The sequence below is a fragment of the Giraffa tippelskirchi genome, chromosome 7, assembly GCF_054371585.1.
Source record: "Giraffa tippelskirchi isolate mGirTip1 chromosome 7, T2T-mGirTip1v1.2.pri, whole genome shotgun sequence".
NCBI classification, from domain to species: domain Eukaryota; kingdom Metazoa; phylum Chordata; class Mammalia; order Artiodactyla; family Giraffidae; genus Giraffa; species Giraffa tippelskirchi.
Window position 1 is genome coordinate 87904718 of NC_137281.1, and position 20668 is coordinate 87925385.

The 20668-nt window shown below is 45.8% G+C and overlaps 1 protein-coding gene and 1 non-coding gene across 5 annotated transcripts in view; one reads left to right on the plus strand and one right to left on the minus strand.

Moving 5' to 3' along the window:
- Positions 1-20668, plus strand: part of SLC7A8 (solute carrier family 7 member 8) — a 50108-nt gene that overhangs the window by 15620 nt on the left and 13820 nt on the right. For 2 of the 4 annotated variants that reach the window (XR_014058653.1, XM_081506615.1), the window contains 2 exons: positions 551-702; positions 19721-19846. Coding sequence is in view for 3 of the 4 variants with exons in the window: in XM_081506615.1 (XP_081362741.1) it covers positions 551-702; positions 19721-19846 (278 nt within the window). In the remaining variant the exon portion in view is untranslated. Of the gene's footprint in view, positions 1-550; positions 703-13653; positions 13731-19720; positions 19847-20668 lie in introns of those variants that run through there. The other 2 variants (XM_081506616.1, XM_081506617.1) reach the window with 2 other exon arrangements.
- On the minus strand, positions 14735-14840 carry LOC145515918 (U6 spliceosomal RNA). Its single transcript, XR_014061124.1, has one exon. It is a non-coding gene; the product is annotated as a U6 spliceosomal RNA (small nuclear RNA).

The following is a 20668-nucleotide window of genomic DNA, read 5'->3' on the forward strand; positions in this document are numbered from 1 at the left end:
GTGGTGTCCCTGATTTTCTCAGCCCCCACAGCCCAGATACTGAAGAGCTCAATTCTAACCAAGGAGCCCAAGTGTATGGAGGACACTTCCCCTTCAAACTCCACTCAGTGCACCCCCTTAACACTCATTTAACTGGCCACACCCTTAGCATGCCCTGACTGTGAAGATTCTGGGGTTGCAAATTTTCTCTTCCAGCAGTGGCTTCTGGGGGCCAGAGTGGTAGAGAAGAGATGATGAAACGATGAAAGGACCAGGAGGAGAGAAGGAACACTAAGACATGGGTCAGAACTAGTTGAAATAGTGCTTCATTGTTAAACCAATTTACTGTCAGTGCAGAGAGCTAGGTGTCTTGTTCAGGCGGGGGCTGGGCTCCTCAGCTTTCCAGAAAACAACAAGGAAACTCATCCCTTTAGCCAACCTGCCTCTCTTAACACTGCTCAATGACTTGCCCAGACTTCCCCTGATGGCTTCTGATTCCCTGCCATGCCTGGCGGTGGGGGTGGGGGTCTTAATTCCTATCTTGGCTCAAGTTCTGTCTGGTTCCCTGCAGGTTCCTGAGGCTGTGGATCGCGGTGTTGGTGATCTACCCCACCAACCAGGCTGTCATCGCCCTCACCTTTTCCAACTACGTGCTGCAGCCGTTCTTCCCCACCTGCTTCCCCCCAGAGTCTGGCCTTCGCCTCCTCGCTGCCCTCTGCTTACGTAAGTACTGTCTGGGCCTCGCTCAGGACAGTGTCTTCCTCATGATCTGGTTCTCTATTCTCTCCCTCTCTCTTTCCTCTCCTTTTAGTTATTTATTTGTTTTCCTCTCCTCCTTTTATTTATATATTTATTTATTTTCCTCTCCTCCTTTTATTTTTATGCCCTGTTACTTTTCAATTTCCAACATGCATGCTGTGGACAAACGGATTCCACATATAATTGTGCTATGCTAAGTCGCTTCAGTCGTGTCCGACTTTTTACGAGTCCCGCCAGGCTCCTCTGTCCATGGGATTATCCAGGCAAGAATACTGGAATGGGTGGCCATGCCCTCCTCCAGGGGATTTTCCCAAACCAGGGGTCGAACCCATGTTTCTTATGTCTCCTGCGTTGGCAGGCAGGTTCTTTACCACTGGCACCACCTGGGAAGCCCTCGGTATATGATTATCTGGTTTTTAAAAAAAGAAGAAACTTAAGTAGCTGTTCAGAGAAGAACTGTAATTTTCACTGGCAGGGTTTACTTGTATATGAAGCACTTTCATATGTATTATCTGATCCAAGCCTCACAACAAATCCATAAGGTAAGCTGGGGCAGTGTTACATTTTCCTTGAGCAGAAAAGGAAGTGGAGCCAGGAAAGTGAATTAGCCAAGATGGTTGCTTCTCTTTCCAGCACACGCACCATGCTGGAGGCTCCCTGCCACTCGTGGGAAGACTTTTCTGGCCTCTCCACCTCTGCCTCCACTGGCCAGCTCACATCTTAAACCTCTCTGTGAGGAGAGTGTAAAGGTGTGAGTTGGGAGAAAACAAATGCCACATCCACGGTCTCCACCTTTCATGAATTTTCTAACTAGGTAGAAAAGTCATATAGGCGGATTCCATGATTGGAATTCAATTGCAGCAAAAAATCTGAGAAGGGGAAAAGGTCGCTATGAGCTGCAGTAGGTTAGAGAGGCTTTTTTTTCTGGCTGTGCTACGCAATATGCAGAACTTTCCCGACCAGGGATTGAACCCATGACCCCTCCATTGGAAGCACAGAGTCTTAACCAGTGGACCACCAGGAGTTTGGCAATCTGTATTTCTAGAAGTCTCAACACTTAATCTCTGATCATCAGGGATCTCAATGGATTGGGATATGTTATATCTTTTAACCAAAAAAACCCTAATTTCTAAAGTAAATATTTGGACTATTTCAGAGGTTCCTCTTGTAGAGTCAGCTTTGTCCCTGCCTTCCCATACCTTCCAACACACATCCACTTAGCTAAGGGCATTGACCATCTTGGTCACACTCTTTCCCAGGTCTTGACACTTCCTTCTGTCCTGCTGGTAGGAAGGGGAAGGAGGGGTCACTCACCCACCCTGGAGCTGGGGTGGGACCTGAGTGGTGGTCTTCTTGACAGGTGTGCCCTCTTTGGCAGTGGTGTTCAGCCCTGTAATAGACTCCACGTCTAAGCGAGTGGTATTGTGAGGTCAACGTACTTGTTTGGAGCATATTCCTTGTGCTCGTGAATTTGGAGGCAGAAGGATGTGGGATCCAAAACCATCCTGCCTGAGCCTGCATCTCCACACCACTTCCTAATTGCAGCCAGTGCTTGATCAGGTCACCAGCTGCCTCCTTTGAGATGGGGGCCCAATTGCGTATGTGCTGTAAGTTGCTGTGGCAAGGATCGCCTGAGACAAGAGTGTTCTTACCACAGGGTGGGGCACCTCGTGGTCCTGTTTAGTCACTGAGGGTAGTCACAAGCATAGTCATTTGGTCCTTGCTTGCTAGCTGGATCTGGAGCTGCGGGAGGTAAGAGGAGGGGGAAGGGGGTGTGGGAATGCAGAGAAAGTAGCTGTTTCTGCCATCAGACAGGTTAGTGGGGGTGGGAAGGGGGACCACAGATTGCTGGCCACTGCTGTGTCAGCATCTTGTACACACAGACATGGCTTCCTTTTTCCTGCTGATACTGCTTAAGTGTCTCAGACTAGAGGCCACCCTTACCCTTCATCTAGAAGTCAAGAACCCTGAGGCTGTTCAGTCTGTTCCCTCAGAGAGAACCTGGGCCGCAGAGTAGAGTTCCTCAGGCAGCCAGACCCCACTGCTTTCTTTGCATTCCCCAAACTCACTAAGGCTAGGTGGGTGACTCTTTGCAGAAAGACACTCTAGAGTTTTGGGAAAGATCGGGTGAGAAATGATGGAAGGAATGGCCAGATGTGGGTGGAGAGGTGGAAAGAATCTGCTGTAACTGGCTTGCCTGCTCAGAGCCTGGAGGGAGTGATGGGGGGAGGAGAGGGAGAGAGAAGAAACTGCAGATTTGGCTCAAGCTTATGCAACTGCAACTGCCTCTGAGTTACTCTATTATTTAGGTCAAAGCTGATTATTCACTGCTAAGTCAGCAGAATATCCCTAGCCACCAGGCAGTAAAAAAAAGAAAGTCTTTTATATTTTAATTAAATGAAAAACCTTTCTCCCTTCTCCAGAGCAAGCATATCAGTGGGAGGAGGGAGTTAGGGGAATGGGAGGGATTAAACTTGGTTTTGGTACCTTCCTTTTGTGATTTGCTTGGTTATTTTTCTCTCTTGCCTTCCTTCCTTCCCTCTTTTCTTCATTTGTTATTTAATAAGTAAATGACCATATTCTCGAAGTAAAAGAGTCAGTATGTAAAGAGAGTTGACCAGGAAAGCCTCTTCTTGTCTTTACCCCTCTCCTCTGCCCAAAAGCCCTGGTAACAGTGGACAGGTATCCTTATAATTCTAAGTAAAATGCATCTCTCAACATTCACATGTGAGTGTACAGACATACATTTTGACAGGTTACTTCTGCAGCTTGTGCTTTTCTTCATTTAGCCACATTTGGTGGCTACTACCTGAGTCTCTAGTTATAAACAAAGTGGTCCCAGTGACACAGAGGAATGTGAGGTGTTCTAAGGTACCCCATTTGTACATCCTCCTCCCTAACTGTGGTTTTTCCTGCAGGATTTGTTTGTCCCCTCTCTTGGTGACTGGGCCACCTTTCACTCAGGCAGCTCCCGACCTCCTTCCTCTCTTTTGGGGCTGGGGTTACATGCAGCATCGGAATTGGAATCTTTTCTTCTCATTCAAGTCCCCCTCTTCCTGAATGCCTTGTACAAAAGAAGCTCCTTCTCCTTTTTCCCCCTGAGGAGAAAAGTGTACCTTGCATGCATTTCACAAGCCAAAAAAAACCCAAAAAACTTCTTATCTTGTGTTCTGTCTATCTACTCTGATTCCTAAGAAGCTAGTTTTCCAAGGCTTCAGATTTCTCATCCTTCTTTCTTGAGTGATTTGAAAGTTTAAGGCCTTTTCACTGTAGGTATTACTTTTAACCCTGAGTTGCTTTGCGATTCCTCTTCAGAAAGTTTCCAGATGCTTTGATAGATACTTGTGTGTGTTGTTTTGAAAATCTCTCGCAAATTAATCCCTTGACATGAAAAGATTCAGCAGTCCTTCCTAACTTCTAAATCCCTTATTCTCAGTTCGTTTTCCTTTGAGGTTTCATATTCTCCAGCCCTAAACATCTTATCCCCACGCACTATACACATCACCTCTGTTAACTGAACAGGGTTGCCTTCTTGCCCTTCTCTGGTCCCCAATGGTTATGGGTGTCTCATCAGCCTTGGGAGTGTTGGGAAGGAAGAAATTTTCCTCTACCCTTCCAGGTTCTTCTGGCTAGTCTAAGAATCAAATTAACACGTGTGCTGCGTGCTAATTCGCTTCAGTCATGTCCAACTCTTTGCGACTCCAAGGACTGTAGCCCTCCAGGCTCCTCTGTCCATGGGATTCTCCAAGCAAGAATACTGGAGTGGTTTGCCATACCCTCCTCCAGGGGATCTTCCTGACCCAGGGATCAAACCCACATCTCTTACATCTCCTGCATTAGCAGGTGGGTTCTTTACTACTAGTGTCACCTGGGAAGCCCAAATTGACATGAGACAGATTAAAAAGAAAAAAATCAAACAAAAGTTTACTAACATGTATACTTAGAAGAGACCCAGAAAAATTGAGTAACACACCCAAATGGCCAAAACCCTGCCCTTAAATACCATCTTCAGCTAAAGACAAAAGAGAAGGTTGGTACAGAAGTTTAGGACTTCAAAGGGAGGAAGGTAATTGACATAAAAATGAAAAGTAAACGTTTGCTGGGTGTTGTGGAGACAATGGGACAGAAAGTAGACTCTAATCTCTAATCTCCCCCTCACCCAGCCTGTATTTTACAGGATCTCTGGTGATAGCATTGTTCCAGGAACAGTCCTCTATCTAAATTATTTTTAAGCAGTTGGGGGGAAGGGCAGAATTTCTTCCTGGGTCTTGTGGGCCTTGATCATTTTGCAGCTTGAACTAATCTGCGTGCCAGAGACAAAGAAAAAAAGAGATTGATGGTTGGAGCAAATTATAAACCCAGTGTCTGAATCCTGAGAGTCACCAGCTGAGACTTCTAGATGTTAGGCTCTAAGCATCTTTTGCAGGTTGAAATGTCTCTGGTGATGTCATCTGGTATTCAGGTAAACTTCCTGAATGACTTTCAAAGCAACAGGTACAAAGACTATCTAAACGTGAGCTCTCTTGATCATATATCAGGTTGTTCAGTTCCAGTTCATAATCTTCAAGAAAACGACAGCTTTAGTTCTCCGTGATTTCAAGTCAGAAATGAGAGGAAAATTGAAAACATTACTTGGGGAGTTGTAGCCAAATATTTGCGGAAACTAGAAGAATTCAAGATCTAGTCCATTTTACAGGTAGAAAAACAAAACCTCAAAAGTGATTAATAGAATTAGATTCTAATGTCCATAAGTATGTATTATAGTTTCTATTGTACATAAGTTTTTTCTCTCTCTAAAATCACCTTCATCTTTACCAAATGAAGCCAAATTAAGACTAATTTGTTTGGAAAATAAGTTTAGTTTTATTAAACTTTGCCTGATTATTTACATAAGTCCAGGCTTTTTAAAACATGCTTTGCTGGAACTTTTTCATAAGGAATCACCAGATTGAACTTTTAATTGCCTCTCAGGACCAGGAAGCCACACTGAACGTGACATTAGATTCGCCTGTAATACCTATGAATTTGGGTGAATTTTTCTCTCCTTGAGGTTCCTAAAATTATCCTGAGGTTCTTGCAGCTGCCAGGAAGGAATCTTCTTTACTCACCAGGTAAAGCTGATGGGAACCCTGAAGTCAAGGTACCAGCTTGTCTTTCCAAAAAGCTTTATGGCTCCATGGAGTCAATCTTAGTTCTTTAAAGCTGTCTGGTCATATCTAATTCTATCTGTGTCTCTCTCAAATGTGACAATCCAGTCAAAGCCCTGGTAATGTAACCAGTTTCTAATTGTATCATGTTATAGGGAGAACAGATTCTTATTGAACTTACACAATTAGCTATATTGCTATGAAAATAAGACTACTCACTGACTTTCCACATATTGGAGACATCAGATAGGGAGAAAAAAAAAGATAACTGTTTCATCTTTGTTAAGCAGTTGTAAACTGTTATAACAGTGCTTATTTTTTTTGGACTGGCAAACTCATGAATGCATACCATAATTTCTAAAAACATACATTACCTCATAATATAATGCTTTTTTCAATGTGGTACAAGACATGTTTTTAATAAACACAAACTTCTTTAGTTTTTCTGTGATAAGACAGAAGATTTAAACTTGTTTAGCAGTTAATGTTTCACTATTTTATCTTACTTGGAAGTGATAAAGACATTCAATGAAGCCCCATCATTTAACTTAGCAAAACTCCAAAGTTTTAAATTACTAAAAGATTTGGAGAAACTTTTCTTTTTGTCATCCTACCACAAGGGCCATGCTAATGCTGAGCATTTTTTCAGGCCAAGTAGGTGGTGGCCCAAAATAAAAACAAAGTTACAAGGTGACAAAAACAAGGAAGAGTTAGAAGTAGAGTCAGCTGGCCATGTGACTGATTGACTGCTAAGAGGGAGAAATCTTGTTTATCTACAAATCAAAATTAAATGTTTCAAATGAAATATGTTTCTATTTAACTGTCTTCAGCGTTTGTGATGAGCAGTTTACAATGTGTTCTAGTTCTGCCTTCCACATCCTCGCCAAATCCCTGAGATGCTGAATGGGTCTTTGGTTGGAAGTTTTCCTTCTGGGGGGCTTCCCTTGTGGCTCAGCTGGTAAAGAATCTGCCTGCAATGCAGGAGACCTGGGTTCGATTCCTGGGTTGGGAAGATCCCCTGGAGAAGGAAATGGCAACCCACTCCAGTATTCTTGCCTGGAGAATCCTATGGGCAGAAGAACCTGGCAGGCTACAGTCCATGGGGTCACAAAGAGTCAGACACGACTGAGCGACTAAACCACCCCCACCACCGCTTTTCCTTCGGGGTGTTAATCCACCCAGGATGTTGTTGCTCAAAAGCCTTCTCTGGAACAGAAGGGAAGTGAGACCTTGGGGCAGCCTTATATAAATAATAATCACAATCCTTTGCTCATTTAGCAAACATTTATCAAGGGCCATGATGTGCCCGATACTGTTCTTGGCCCTGAGAATTGGGGTATGAGGTAGCTTGAATTTTTCAGGCCTGGGCTGGAAGAGTAATGAGTTTTTAGAACTCATGTTATTTATTTATTTTCAGTTTGGCCACTCTGGGTCTTGGTTGTGGCATACGAACTCTTCATTGTGGCCTGAGGGCTTTCTCTAGTTGTGGTGCACCAGAGCTTCTCATTGCAGTACACAAACTTCTCTTGTTGCAACGTCTCTTGTTGCAGAGTATGGGCTGTAGAGCACACAGGCTTCAGTAGTTGCGGTGTACTTGCTCTCCAGCTGTAGCCTGAGAGCTCTCAATAGCCCCACAGTGTGAAACCTTAGTTCCTCGACCAGGGATCCAACCAGTGGGCCAGCAGGTATGTCTTGTAATGTTGTTGTTATTCAGTTGCTAAGTCATGTCCAGCTCTTTTTGACCATGTGGACTGCAGCACACCAGACTCCCCTGTCCTTCACCATTTCCTGGAGTTTGCTCAAATTCTTGTCCAATGAGTCAGTGATGCTAGGTAACTATCTCATCCTCTGCCTCCCCCTTCTCCTTTTGCCTTCAATCTTTCCCAGCATCAGGGTCTTTTCCAATGAGTCAGCACTTCACATCAGGTGGCCAAAGCTTCGGCTTCAGCATCAGTCCTTCCAATGAATATTCAGGGTTTATTTCCTTTAGGATTGACTGGTTTGATCTTGCAGTCCAAGGGACTCCCAAGAGTCTTCTCCAGCACCACAATTCGAAGCGTTCAGCCTTCTTTACCATCCAACTGTCACGTTTGTATATGACTGCTTAAAAAACCATGGAGCTTTGACTATACAGAGCTTTGTCAGCAGTGATATTTTTGCTTTTTAATATGCCGTCTAAGTTTGTCACAGCTTTCCCTCCAAGGAGCAAGGGTCTTTTAATCTCGTTGCTGCAGTCCCTATCTACAGTAATTTTGGAGCCCCAAAAAAGAAAATCTGTCACAGCTTCCACTTTTTCCCCTTCTATTTGCCATGAAGTCATGGGACCAGATGCCATGATCTTTGTTTTTTTAATGTTGAGTTTTAAGCCAGCTCTTTTACTCTCCTTTTTCACCCTCATTAAGAGGCTCTTTAGTTCCTCTTCACTTCTGCCATTAGTGGTATCATCTGCATATCTGAGGTTGTTGATATTTCTCCTGGCAATCTTGATTCCAGCTTGTGATTCACTCAGTCTGGCATTTTGCATGATGTACCTGCATATAAAGGGTTCCTCTGTGGCTCAGTAGTAAAGAATCCACCTGCAATGCAGAAGCAGCAGAAGACTCAGGTTCGATCCCTGGGTTGGGAAGATCTTCTGGAGGAGGCCATGGCAACCCACTCCAGTATTCTTGCCTAGAGAATCCCATGAACAGAGGAGCCTGGTGGGCTATAGTTCATAGGGTCACAAAGTGTTGGACACAACTGAGGTGACTTAGCACGCATGCATACACACACCTGCATATAAGTTAAATAAGCAGGGTGACACTATACAGCCTTGATGTACTCCTTTCCCAATTTTGAACCAGTCAGTTCTTCCATGTCCGGTTCTAACTGTTGCTTCTTGACCTACATACAGGTTTTTCAGGAGACAGGTAAGGTGGTCTGGTATTCCTATCCGTTTAAGAATTTTCCACAGTTTGTTGTGATCCACACAATGAAAAGGTTTCATGTAGTCAATGAAGCAGAAGCAGATGCTCCTCTGCCTTTTCTAAACCCAGCTTGTACATCTGTAAGTTTTCAGTTTTCAGGTACTGCTGAAGCCTAGCTTTAAGGATTTTGAGAATTACCTTGGTATCATGTGAAACGAGCACAATTGTACGGTAGTTTCAACTTTCTCTGCCATTGCCCTTCTTTGGGATTGGAATGAAAACTGACCTTTTCCAATCCTGTGGCCACTGCTGAGTTTTCCAAATTTCCTGACATATTGAGTGCAGCACTTTAACAGCAGCAACTTTTAGGATTTTAAGTAGCTCAGCTGGAATTCCATCACCTCCACTATCTTTGTTCATATAATGCTTCCTAAGGCCCACTTGACTTCACACTCCAGGATGTCTGGCTCTAGTTGAGTGACTACACCATTGTGGTTATCTGCATCATGAAGATCCTTTTCTCATGGTTCTTTTGGGTATTCATTAATGGGTAGGACTTAAACGGGGCTCCTCCAGGTAGCATAGCGCAATGTGTTCTGTCTCCCCTGCTTTCCCTGTGTCTTCTGTTTTTCTCTTCTCCCCCACCCCAGTTCAGGAGCCATGTTTAGCTAATGCTGAAGAATTACTCAGCTCTTGTAAACTGCTGAGCTGGGTGTTTCTTGGCTGAACTAAGTAGTAGATGGTGATTCAGCAGAAACTTCAGGTCCAACAACTGGCAGGGAGGGATCAGAATAAGAGAGAAGGGTAAGAGGGAGCCAGGAAAGGAAGGGATGGGGGTGGGGCAGCATGGGCAGGAGCTCAGCTGGAAGTGTCCAGGAAGAGCTGTGTAAATCAGGATGTCCACAAGCTCCAGCACAGGGGTGCACCCCTCCTCTGCTGCTTGTTTGTCCTTGGAGGTGAGAAGCCCTGCCACAGGCTCAGCACATCTCTCCTTAGAGGGGCTGCTGAGATTTCCAAAATGATGCCAGTGCTTCGAGGTGAGAAGGGCTGGAGAAGGGAAAACGTGCTGTATGTAGTGTGGTAGGCAAGATCTATTTCAAAGCCCCACTACGCACCTTACCAGAGCTGAGATCAAAGCTTTGTTGATAGGAAAGAACTGCATTTGACGTTGTTGTTGCTTCGTTTTGACGTTTTTGTCTTTCACCAGTCATTCACTCCTGCGATAATACCAACTTTTGTGGTAAGTAGGCAGAGACATGAGATTTTATAATAGTTCCTGAGCCCGTATGAAAAATGTCTTGGCTCTGGGTGAGCCCAGGATTTCAGAGAGCTGGCTCTGTGTCTCCGAATTCCTACCTCAATTTCCTCTCTGAGGTCCGTGAGGAGGAAAGATAGGCAGGCCTGTGTGGGCTGAGTGGGAATCTTATCCGAGTCTCGGGGTCGGATCCCTTAGAACTCAAACAGGGCTGTGGTGTTTTCTTTGCCTATCAGTGCCTTCTGGCAGCCAGCACTGGTTACCTCCTTGGATCTGGAAATGGCTGAAGTAAGGCAGGCCAAGGGAAGCAGCTTTTCCACCATTAGAAACACGTGCCCAGTCCCATCTAAGGAGCCGGGTCCAGCCTATCACAGAGTGGAGCAGAGCCACACCCCCTGCGGCAGGCATCAAGCTCACTGGCTGGGGGCACCACCTTACCCCTTTTGCTCCTGGTCCAGAGGAAGGGAGTAGGGGAGCAGGCCAGTACGTGGCAGGAGGCTGCATGCCCCAGCAAAAGATGAGGCTAAGAAATCAGCGCTTCTGGCAGGCCCATGACCCAGGTGAAATTTTCGGCTACATCAGAGGGCTGGGGAGCTCCATCCCAGAAAGGTGCTTATTTTGAAGCTCTGGAGGGGAACAGAGTGTTCTGATTTCTACCAAGCGGTGTCACTAGCTTCCCTTTCTGCAGCTGCCTGCTTTAGTACATTCCATCTTTCTTTTTTCTGTCCTGACCTTCTCTCTGTATTCTGCTCCTCTCAGCTGGCTCACACACACGTGCTCTCTCTCTCACTAGTAATGATGTGTGTTGTTCCTCCTCCTCCTTCTTCCCCGCTGTGTCTCTCATGATCTTTCCCTCTCTCCTTCACCACCTGTCTTTATGGACTTTGGCCACTCTGGGCATTTTTACTGCCTGCTTTCTCTTATCTGAAAAAACAAAAAGAGCTCAGGTTCTGGAAATGCTAAAGGAAAATAAGCCTTGCTAAGCTGCCTTTAGCTCACTCCTGAGGAAAGAATGAGCCAGCAATACCAAGAAATCCAAGTGGAGTTCCCGGAGTTGGAGAGAAGTGTAATGTGACATTGATAAGGGACCAGAGGAGGGAACACAAGGCAGAAAAGAAAGTCTGCTTGTGGGAAATAATTTTCCAAAGCCCTGGGGGACCAGCAAACACAACACCTCTGGTTTCTGAGGAACAGCCATCCTAGTCTCCCCCCTTTTCACACTGACATCTTACTTCCTGCTGCCCAGAAAGCAACTTAGCCAGCATCTTCAAGTGACAGACGCAGAGCCCCTAGTGGCCATGTGTACCACTGACAGGAGCAAGGGAGAGAGAATGTGGGCATGGGAGGAGAAGAGTGATGTGAATGTGATACAAGAAAGGCTGGTGTAATGGCAGAATAAGCAACTGGGAATTGGAGGGATGGGGACCCAAGTGGGTAGTCCTGTCTTTGGCACTAATTAGCTAGAATATTACTTCACTCACATATAAGATGAGGTTCTGGGTCTCTCTGACTGCCCCTGAGGTTGGAACCATCCCTCTGGGTAGTAGGGTACAGGCCTCTCCCTTCAGTACCAAGACTTGTCTATAAGTGAGCCCCAACTGTGTCATTCTCAGCACTGCTCTTAAAACAGTCAACCCAGACCCCTAGCCAAATGGCTTCTTCCTGACTTTCACCCATCAGACCAGAGCAGTGTGGTTCATGGAGCAGAAGCTGGCTTGACTAAAGGAATGAGATTGGTTTGGGGATCCATGTGAGAAAGTGCTCTTTAGCCCTCTGCTAAAGATACAAAATGACCCTTTGCCTGCCCAGCTGAGCAAGAGGCCAGAATCCTGTGTCCAAAAGCAAGGGAGGTCCTAAAAACAGTCATCCAGTGGCCATGGTGGGGATAGCTTGTGCTTTGTGAGCTTTTTGGGGGAAGGAGAAACAGCCATGTTATGTACCCTCCCCCATCTCTGTCTAGCATCAGCAGTACTTGCCCACCCTGCTTCATGGGGTTGTCCCCTGATGTAAAAACCCTGATGTTTACTCTCTAGAGAAGCACAGTGGCCCTGTGCACCCTCAATGTTTTCTGAATAGATTTGTCCACCTAGCCATCCTCTATTCAGTACACATTAACACCTACTGTATGTCAGACCGTTAGAGGATCTCAGGATCACCCTAGCCAGCAGAGTGTTGTTAATGGCTGTGTGTGCACTGTTGGCTGCAGAAGAACAGGGAAGTTTCCTTCTTTTCTGGGCCTGATGGGTAGAGCAGCTGCAGCAACATCAGCATTCCTTGCTTTCTGTAGGACACTCCTTCCTATACAGAATGGGTGGTGCAACCAAGGTATATGGACAAGCTTGAACATCTGGGCTCCTTGTTCAGTGCCTTGACCTTATGTTTACCACTCCGGTAGCCCCCAATCCACCTTTGTGCCCACTCTTCCAGACAGCTTGGGTTGAAGGACCCCAGAGCAGGAGATTTGTGGATGAGCATCTTGCTGAGAAAAAGGTTGAAACGTGAGAAATTGAGGCAAAGGATCAGGGATAGAGGAGGAAGCAAGAAGGGAGAAGCAATGCAGCAGGGCAGGGTAGGTCCTGATGGCTACCAGAACCCTCCAAACCATCCCCTTTCCCATCTTCTCTGCTTTGCCGCCAATTGTCAGCACTATCCTGAGCAAAGCATGCCCTCTTTTTGAGTTCCAATTTCTTAGCTTATGAACAATAAGGATAACCATGTAACCTTTTGTACGGTCATACACAGATTATAGAGCATCCTCGTGGCATTAAAATGGACCACACTTCCTTCCATTATACAGATGGAAGGGAGGCTTAAAGAGCTTGACTGCCTTGTCCAGAGAGTAAGTGACTACGCTGGGAAGGGTATCATGGCCATTGGGTTCTTCAAGTTCTAAGTTGTCTGATTCTTAGTCCGCCCAGGCTGCCATGTCCCTCCGAGGGAGCCATCTCTGCCTCTGTTCCTCAGACCTGCTCAACCCCACCCGTACTGCTACCATTTCACTCCTTACACAAGCTGCTCTGTGCTCTACTGGCTTGATCTGTACTTTGCAGACACCAGAAACCTGTGTGGTCCTCTACCCACAAGATGTTGCTGGGTAGAGCTGAGGGGAAGAGGGATAAAGTCACAGCCCTGGCTCTGTGATGGTCTTAGGGGCTTAAGACCAGCCTCACAATCCCCTAATTCATCCTTAGGGGATTTTCTAAAGGAAGATTTATTTATTTATGTTACAGATTCACTGATATTCTGTTTCAAAATGGACTAGAGAGATTGATTTTAAATTGCTTCTTTTACCGATAGTCTAGAATGTATTAATTTAAGGTAAAATTGTCCCCCAAATGTTGCTCCTATCCTTTCCTTCTAACTTTTGTAACCCTTGGATCTTGTGCACCTCAACTCCCTGAGTCAGCTGGGGTGGACTCTGCCTGGGGAAGCTGCAGGCAGCTAGCGTTGTCCACGACAAGCTAGCACACAACGGGGCCACTCTTTCCCCTCTGCCAGGAAAAATGAATGAACTTTAGACTCTGGACTCCTGAGTTCATGCATCTCTTGGCTCTCCATTGTGACATCTTTTATGGCCTTTGATTGTAGCCTCTGGTCTGTGAAGTTAGGAGACCAACAAAACTCTGGGGACAGAGAAGGACTCATGTCTGTGAACATCTCAGCACTCCACTGGCCTCGAAAGAGGTTTGTAGCTCTTGGGCCTGTGTGTCTGTGAGTCTGGGTTGTGCACATGGGCCTGCAGTTGTATGGACTATGGAGGAGGCTGGGGGAGAAGCCAGGACTGATGAAGGAGGAATATGGGGAGTCTTTTGCCCTGAATTTTTCTGAGAGGAAATGCACAGCTAGAGTTACCCTAGGGCGAGCCTGTTTACTACTGTATTGAGTTACCAAGGGGAGAAAGAGGTGGTGACCCTCCAGCTATAGGATCTGGGCATGTGGAAGAGCTGAGATGCTATCATGTGGTACATGTGATGTGGAAGTTGCCAACCAGGTCAGCACATTGGTGACCTCACTTTCGCTGCCTGCTCCCGGTGCTCCCCCCTCCCTCCCTCCACCTGCTGTCCTCCGAGGCCTGTGACGGGCACTCCTCTGGGGGCACTCCTCTGGGGCCCTGCCGTGTGCTGCCTCATGAAGGCTATGCCCCTGCTTCCTTGTCTTTCTCTGTGGTGTCTGGCCCTGTATTCATTTCCTATTGCTGCTGTAACAAATTACCATAAACTTAGTGGCTTAAAACTACAAAGATGTGTCGCCTTACAGTTCTAGAGGTCAGAAGTCCTAAACTCAGGGTGTCAACAAGGCTGAGGCCCCACTGGAGGCTCTGGGGAGAACCGTTTCCTCACCTTTCCCAGTTTTTGTATTCTTTGGCTCGTGGCCCCTTTTGCATCTTCAAAGCCAGAAGCGTAGCATCTTCAAATCTCTCTTTCTCTCTTTTTTTTTCTTAATTGAAATATATATAGTTAATTTACAGTGTTGTGTTTCTGGTATACAGCAAAGTGATTTAGTTACATATTTTCTTTTTCAGATTCTTTTTCCATTAGAGTTTATTAAAAGATACTGAATGCAGTTCCTTGGACTATACAATAGGAACTTGTTTATTTTACATATAGTACTGTGATCTGCTAATCCCAAACTCCAAATTTATCCCTCTCCCCCCTTTCCCCTGTGATAACCATAAATTTGTTTTCTATAAAAATATGGAATGTTTCAAGAATTTGTTTGTCATCCTTGCACAGGAGCCATGCTAATCTTCTCCGGTCATTCCAATTTTAGTGTGTGTGCTGCCAAAGTGAGCACTCAAGCCTATCTCTGTCTCTGACTTCTGTTTTCCATTATCACGTCTCTTTTTGTAACTCTGAACTTCCTGCCTCCCTGTTATAAGGAGGCGGGGGGGGGGGGGGGGGCGGCCCGGGGGGGCGGCCCCCTCAGATAATCCAGGATCATCTCCCCACCTGCAGATACTTAATCACATTTGTGAAATTCCTTTTGTAAGGCAACATTCACAAGATTAGAATGTTGACACCTTTGAGGTGGTGTGTCTGCCCACCACAGGCCCCATGAGTTCTGGTATCTTGTAAGGGGAGAAGTGAAGCAGAGGCTTCGTGACTCTCCAGGGATCAGAGTGTGAGGATCAGGGCTGGCCTCGGGTGAGGGGATCAGAGTTTCAGAATCAGGACTGGCCTGGGGCGAGGGGTACCTTCTCTTAGGGACCAAGAGCTTACCTACCCTCTTCACGGTGGACGTTCCAGATTGGCACGGGCACCGTCATGGGTCTGACAAGGATTCTGCCTCTCTGCTGATCCTACAGCTTCCCCAGGGCAGAAAGCATTGAGCCCCACTTTCCCACCTACATGGCAGTTACCAGGCCCTGGGTTCTGGGCAGGGTAAGAGATTACTGGGTTCTCAGTCCCCTCCTCCCACCTGCCTCATTTTTTTGTCTCTCTCTGGTTACCTTGACATTAAGGGTTTCAAACTGGGCAGATTAAGTAACTAACCCCTGACTTCAGCATCTTCTTGAAGTCTCATCTTCTTGATAACCTTTCACCCTCCCTTTTTTTTAAGCCAGGAAACAAAAGAAAAAGAGAGGAGAAGATGCCCAAGAAATACAGAGAAGCCTGGGATCCCATGGGACCCTCTAGAGAAGCAGCACCCTCCACACAATCAGATTACAATGCACAAGAACCCATCTTATGTCTTCCTGTTTATTTTGTCCAGCTAGCCCCACATTATAAAAATTCTGTCTAATGCTAGGATCTTCCTCACCTATAAGAAGCATCTATGGGGAATTCCTTGGCAGTCCAGTGGTTAGGACTCTGAGTTCTCATTGCCAAGGGTCCGGGTTTGATTCCTGATTGGGGGAAACTAAAATCCCACAAGCTGTGGGGCTTGGCTGAAAGAAAAAGGAAGCATCTCTGATTTCCTTGGGCTGACCTATGGCCTCCGTGTGGATGCCTGCCAAGCTTCTGTGAAGAGCTCTATTGGCATCATATTGCTTTGTGATCTTTTAGCTCAGCCATCTTCCCTCTTACAGTGTGAACTTCCTAAAGAGAGGAAGGGACTTGTGTGTTATTTATAACTCCCCCCACCAGAGTATCTAGTAAGGTTCTTTGTAGATGATGGATGGATGAATGGATGGAGACTCTCACATCTCAGGCTGCAATTGCCCTTCATCCCCATCTACATGTGGCTTCCCTGAGGTCACTGTATCTCAAGCATGCAGAACTCAAGATCTGGCTGGGAAGAGAGTGGGGACATAGCCCTCAGCAACAGAAAGGGCTCTGGGTATAGACAGACAGAGACAGGATGCTTGAGGAAGGCAGGGTCTGGACAAGTGTTGCCTTCCCTCACTGACCTTTCCTCTTGGGATGGAAGCTCAGGTTTCAGCCTGCTGTGAGGGAGGCTAACCTGGGGTACCAGGAGACTCAAGGTACCTTCTCTCCCCTCAGTCGCATGCTGTGATCGCCTGTAGGGCGGGGGAGGGGGGGAGGGGGGGGAAGTGCTGCAGCCATTGTCCAAGGAGATTAGTGTCACAGGCAGCCTATCTCCCCCACCCTATTCTCAGGATTTCTGTATTATGTCTGAAAGATCCCTGAAAAGGCTAGAGGTTAAAGATTACCTAAAGGCTGGGTTCTTGTGGGGATAGGCTTAGGAAGGACAGAAGACACACAGTAAGTTAACTTGACAAATTGTCCTTTCCTTCAAACTTCTCGATGTCCCCAGGAACACTGTGAAGAAGCCTTTCTGGCTGCCTGGATAAGCCAGCACGTGGGGAGGTGACCACATTTTGCCCTCTCCTCCCCTTGGCAAGGATGATCTCTGCATGATGGCATCATGATCTGGTTCCTCATTCTGTAATCCTTACCTCTCCTGGAGTCACAAGGGTTTTGTTTCCTAATCTTCCTTTTATACATCAGTCTCCTTTATTCCTTTAGTCATTATTGTTTGTATCTGCTTGGACTCCAGGGGCCCAGCCTTGTACCTAGGGGCCTGGGGAGGAGTTGAGATTACAGGCCTAATTACTTGTTAGCAGGCATGTGATCCTGAAATCCTTACTGAATTGAGCAAGATAATGTGTATGTATCAGGACATCTCAGCCCATCTGGAACATTTACAAAATGTTCTCCTAGTTCGGGCACATGAAATCCTTCCTCTGAAAACATGTTTTGATTCTCATTATATGACACCATCTTGGATAAAAGCTCCTCCACTAGAAATCAAGAGTTCCTGCCCTTGAAGTTATGCTTCCTGCTGCTGTTTTGATGCTGTGAAACCAACTGAGAAAGTTCCTGGAGAGCTGGGGAGATTGGTGCCCACTGCAGAATGTGTAGACTGAGATGAGACTGGAGGATTGATGAATTGTGGCATTTTCTTTATTCAAGTATTAAGTATTTGTTGCTGCTACTGCTGCTAAGTCACTTCTATATGCAGGCACCAGTGATATGCCCTGGCTTCCCTCATGTCTCAGCGGTAAAAAAATCCACCTGTCAATGCAAGTGACTTGGGTTTGACCCCTGGGTTGGGCAGATCCCCTGGAGAAGGAAATGGCAACCCACTCCAGTATTCTTGCCTGGAGAATCCCACAGACAGAGGAGCCTGGCAGGCTACAATCTATGGGGTCGAAAAAGAGTCGGACACAACTTAGCGATTAAACAACAATAATAAATGATATGCCCTGGGGTTAAAAATATGAAAAAGTCATAGCCCTGCCCTTCTACAAGGAGACACAGAAAAAGAAAGAGATAATTGTAATACAAAGAAATAAGTGCCAGCCTTATTAACAAAGTGGTCTGGGAGTAGGAAGGAGGTATGAACTTTGTTCCTTGCCTACAAAATGCAGCTGATACATCTTACCTGGCAGGCACCTTGTTAGGAATAAATAAAATAGTAAAGACTCATGGCGCAGGTGACATTTGAGTTGGATCTTGAAAGATGAGGAGGTTCCCAGGTAGAAACAGCACGGGGAGGAAGGTTACAGATGGATAATAATGTCAAGTCCTTACCCTGAGGAGACGTTCTCAGAATCAAGTAAGGTTGGAAAATACTTGGAAAGTAAAAGCACAGTTTCAGGAGAAGGTGTTGATAGAACTTGGTCAGCTGTTCAAGTAAAATCAGAGGCCTGATTAGAGGCTTGAGGAGAGAGTCTCATTACACGTATGGCTTGTGCCCTGGGAGGTTGAGGGCACATCCTGGTGTCTGTTTCAGAGGAAGGGGAAACAAGGGGGTTTTAATTTTTTTTCCATATTCTCAAGTACTTCATAACCATCAGGAAGCTGGGTTTCTGCAGCCCCTGTGCTCCCCTAAGTTGCTTAGGGAATGTGGCAGTAAAACCATCCTATCACTTAGCTTTTGAGCTCTCAGCCAGCCCTTGGAGGTTCCATGTTGTTAGTGTTTCTATGGGATCCTTGTGACTCCTAGCCCCCCATGCCACCAAAGAAGATATGGGGATGGTGGCAAATAAACATGAAAACATGCTCAATAGTACTAGTCTCTAGGGAAATGCAAATCAAAACCTCAATGAAAATGTCACTACACACTCTTTAGAAATGGTCAGACTTTTGAAGCTGACAATACCAAATGCTGCCAAGGATGCAGAGCAGCAGGAGTATGCATTCTGGTGGCAATTGAAAATGATATAACCACTTTGGAAAACAGTTTGGTAATTTTATATAAAGTCAAACTACAGTCACCATATGACCCAAAATCCCCTTCCTGGAAATTTGCTTAAAAGACATGAAAACTCCCCTCAAAAGACCGCTATGATCCACTCAAAAACTTCTATGCAGGTGTTTATAGCAGCTTTATTTATGATAGCCCCAAACTGGGAGCCACCCAAATGTCCATCGGCTATTGAATAGAAAACTAATACATTCATATAATGGAATGTTGCTTGACAATAGAAAGGGACTATCAATATATACAGCAACATGAATGGATCTCAGAACCACCATTTTAAGTGAAATAAGCCAGACATAAAAGGCTGCATATTGTATGATTCCATTTATGTGACATTCTGGAAAAGGCAAAACTTTTGGGACAGAAATTAAATTGGTGGTTTCCAGAGGTAAGGGAAAGGGGCTGACCTCAAAGGAACACAATATAAAAAAGGACTTTTAGGGATGTTGGAAATGTTCTATACAGAGGGTGTCATAGTGATTAAACAACTGAATACATTTGTCAAATCTCCTCTAACTGTTCACTTACAAAAGTGAACTTTACTAAATGTAAATTAGAACTTGAAAAAGCTGAGTAACAGAAGATTCCCCTAAACCTTGTTACCCTAAAATCAGGTTCAGGAAGACAACATCCAGGATTCTACCAACTGCTCAGGGCTCCTCTTGAGCACACAATATCTTGAAAACAGAGCCCACATTCATGCCCTGATAAGAGGCTGACTTTTTCCCCAAAGTCAGTGCCCACACTTCCATGCTCACTTCTGACTTCTAAGCCTGAGCAGGGCATATTCTGACCAAGCTCTAATTTGTGGCACGCAATCCCCATTTGTAACCCCACCTACTAACCGCACCAAAGTTTCAGATGCTGGTGATGAGCCTGCAGCATTTTTGGCTCACCTATTACAGTCTCATCATCAGGACCAAGGACCATTGCTGCTTCTGTCCAGAGGGATCTGGTAGTCTCCTTATGGCCCTGAGGATATGTTTGGGGGTCTGTCATTGCAGTGCTCCTCACATGGGTCAACTGCTCCAGTGTACGGTGGGCCACCCGGGTTCAAGACATCTTCACAGCTGGGAAGCTCCTGGCCCTGGCCCTGATCATCATCATGGGAGTTGTACAGATCTGCAAAGGTGGGTATCATCAAAACGTGCCAATCCTTGCATGTACACACACCCTCGCACTGTCTTTGGATGTGTACACACCCTCGCACTGTCTTTGGATGTGTGCACAACCTGAGATGTCCCACTTCTATCCTTTTCTTATGTATTATTACTATTTATTTATTTGGCTGTGCCAGGTCTTAGTTGTGGCATGCGGGATTTAGTTTTCCCAGAGCAGGAATTGAACTGGGGCCCACTGCATTGGGAGCCTTAACCACTGGACCACTAGGGAAGTCTTTGAATGACTTTTCTTATTCACTTGCTTGACAAAGGGGACAAGAAACCAATTTTCCCAGGATGGTTGAGAGCTGAGCACCCCCTGGGGTGCCAAGTTCTGTCCTCCCTTGCTGACCTCATGGTTCCAGCACAGGTAGATGAAGATTCCATATTTCTAAACATTGCCGTTTGTCCCAGCTCCAGGAAGGCTGTTTGTATCTTATATTTTATCTTGTCTGTATCTTAAAATGGGAGACAGAGGAGATTTTTATACATTTCAGAAATTACTCAGCTCCACAAGAGAAAGCTCTACATTCCTGGGGCCCCTGCCAACATTCCCCATTGGATTGGCCCTTTCCAAGCCCTAGTCTGTATTTGGTTTCCATGGTTACCATGGCAGCACTAGACTTTGCCTGGTGTCACTACCTCCTAGAGAAAGTCAGATGACAAACAAGGGGACCTCCCACCCGCCCACAAGCCCTGGAGGTGGTATGGTGTGTCTGGATTTTGATTCCAGGAAACAGAATTAAGGTTCAGCTCTATAATGGGCCTAATTATTTTCATCCATTGGATTCA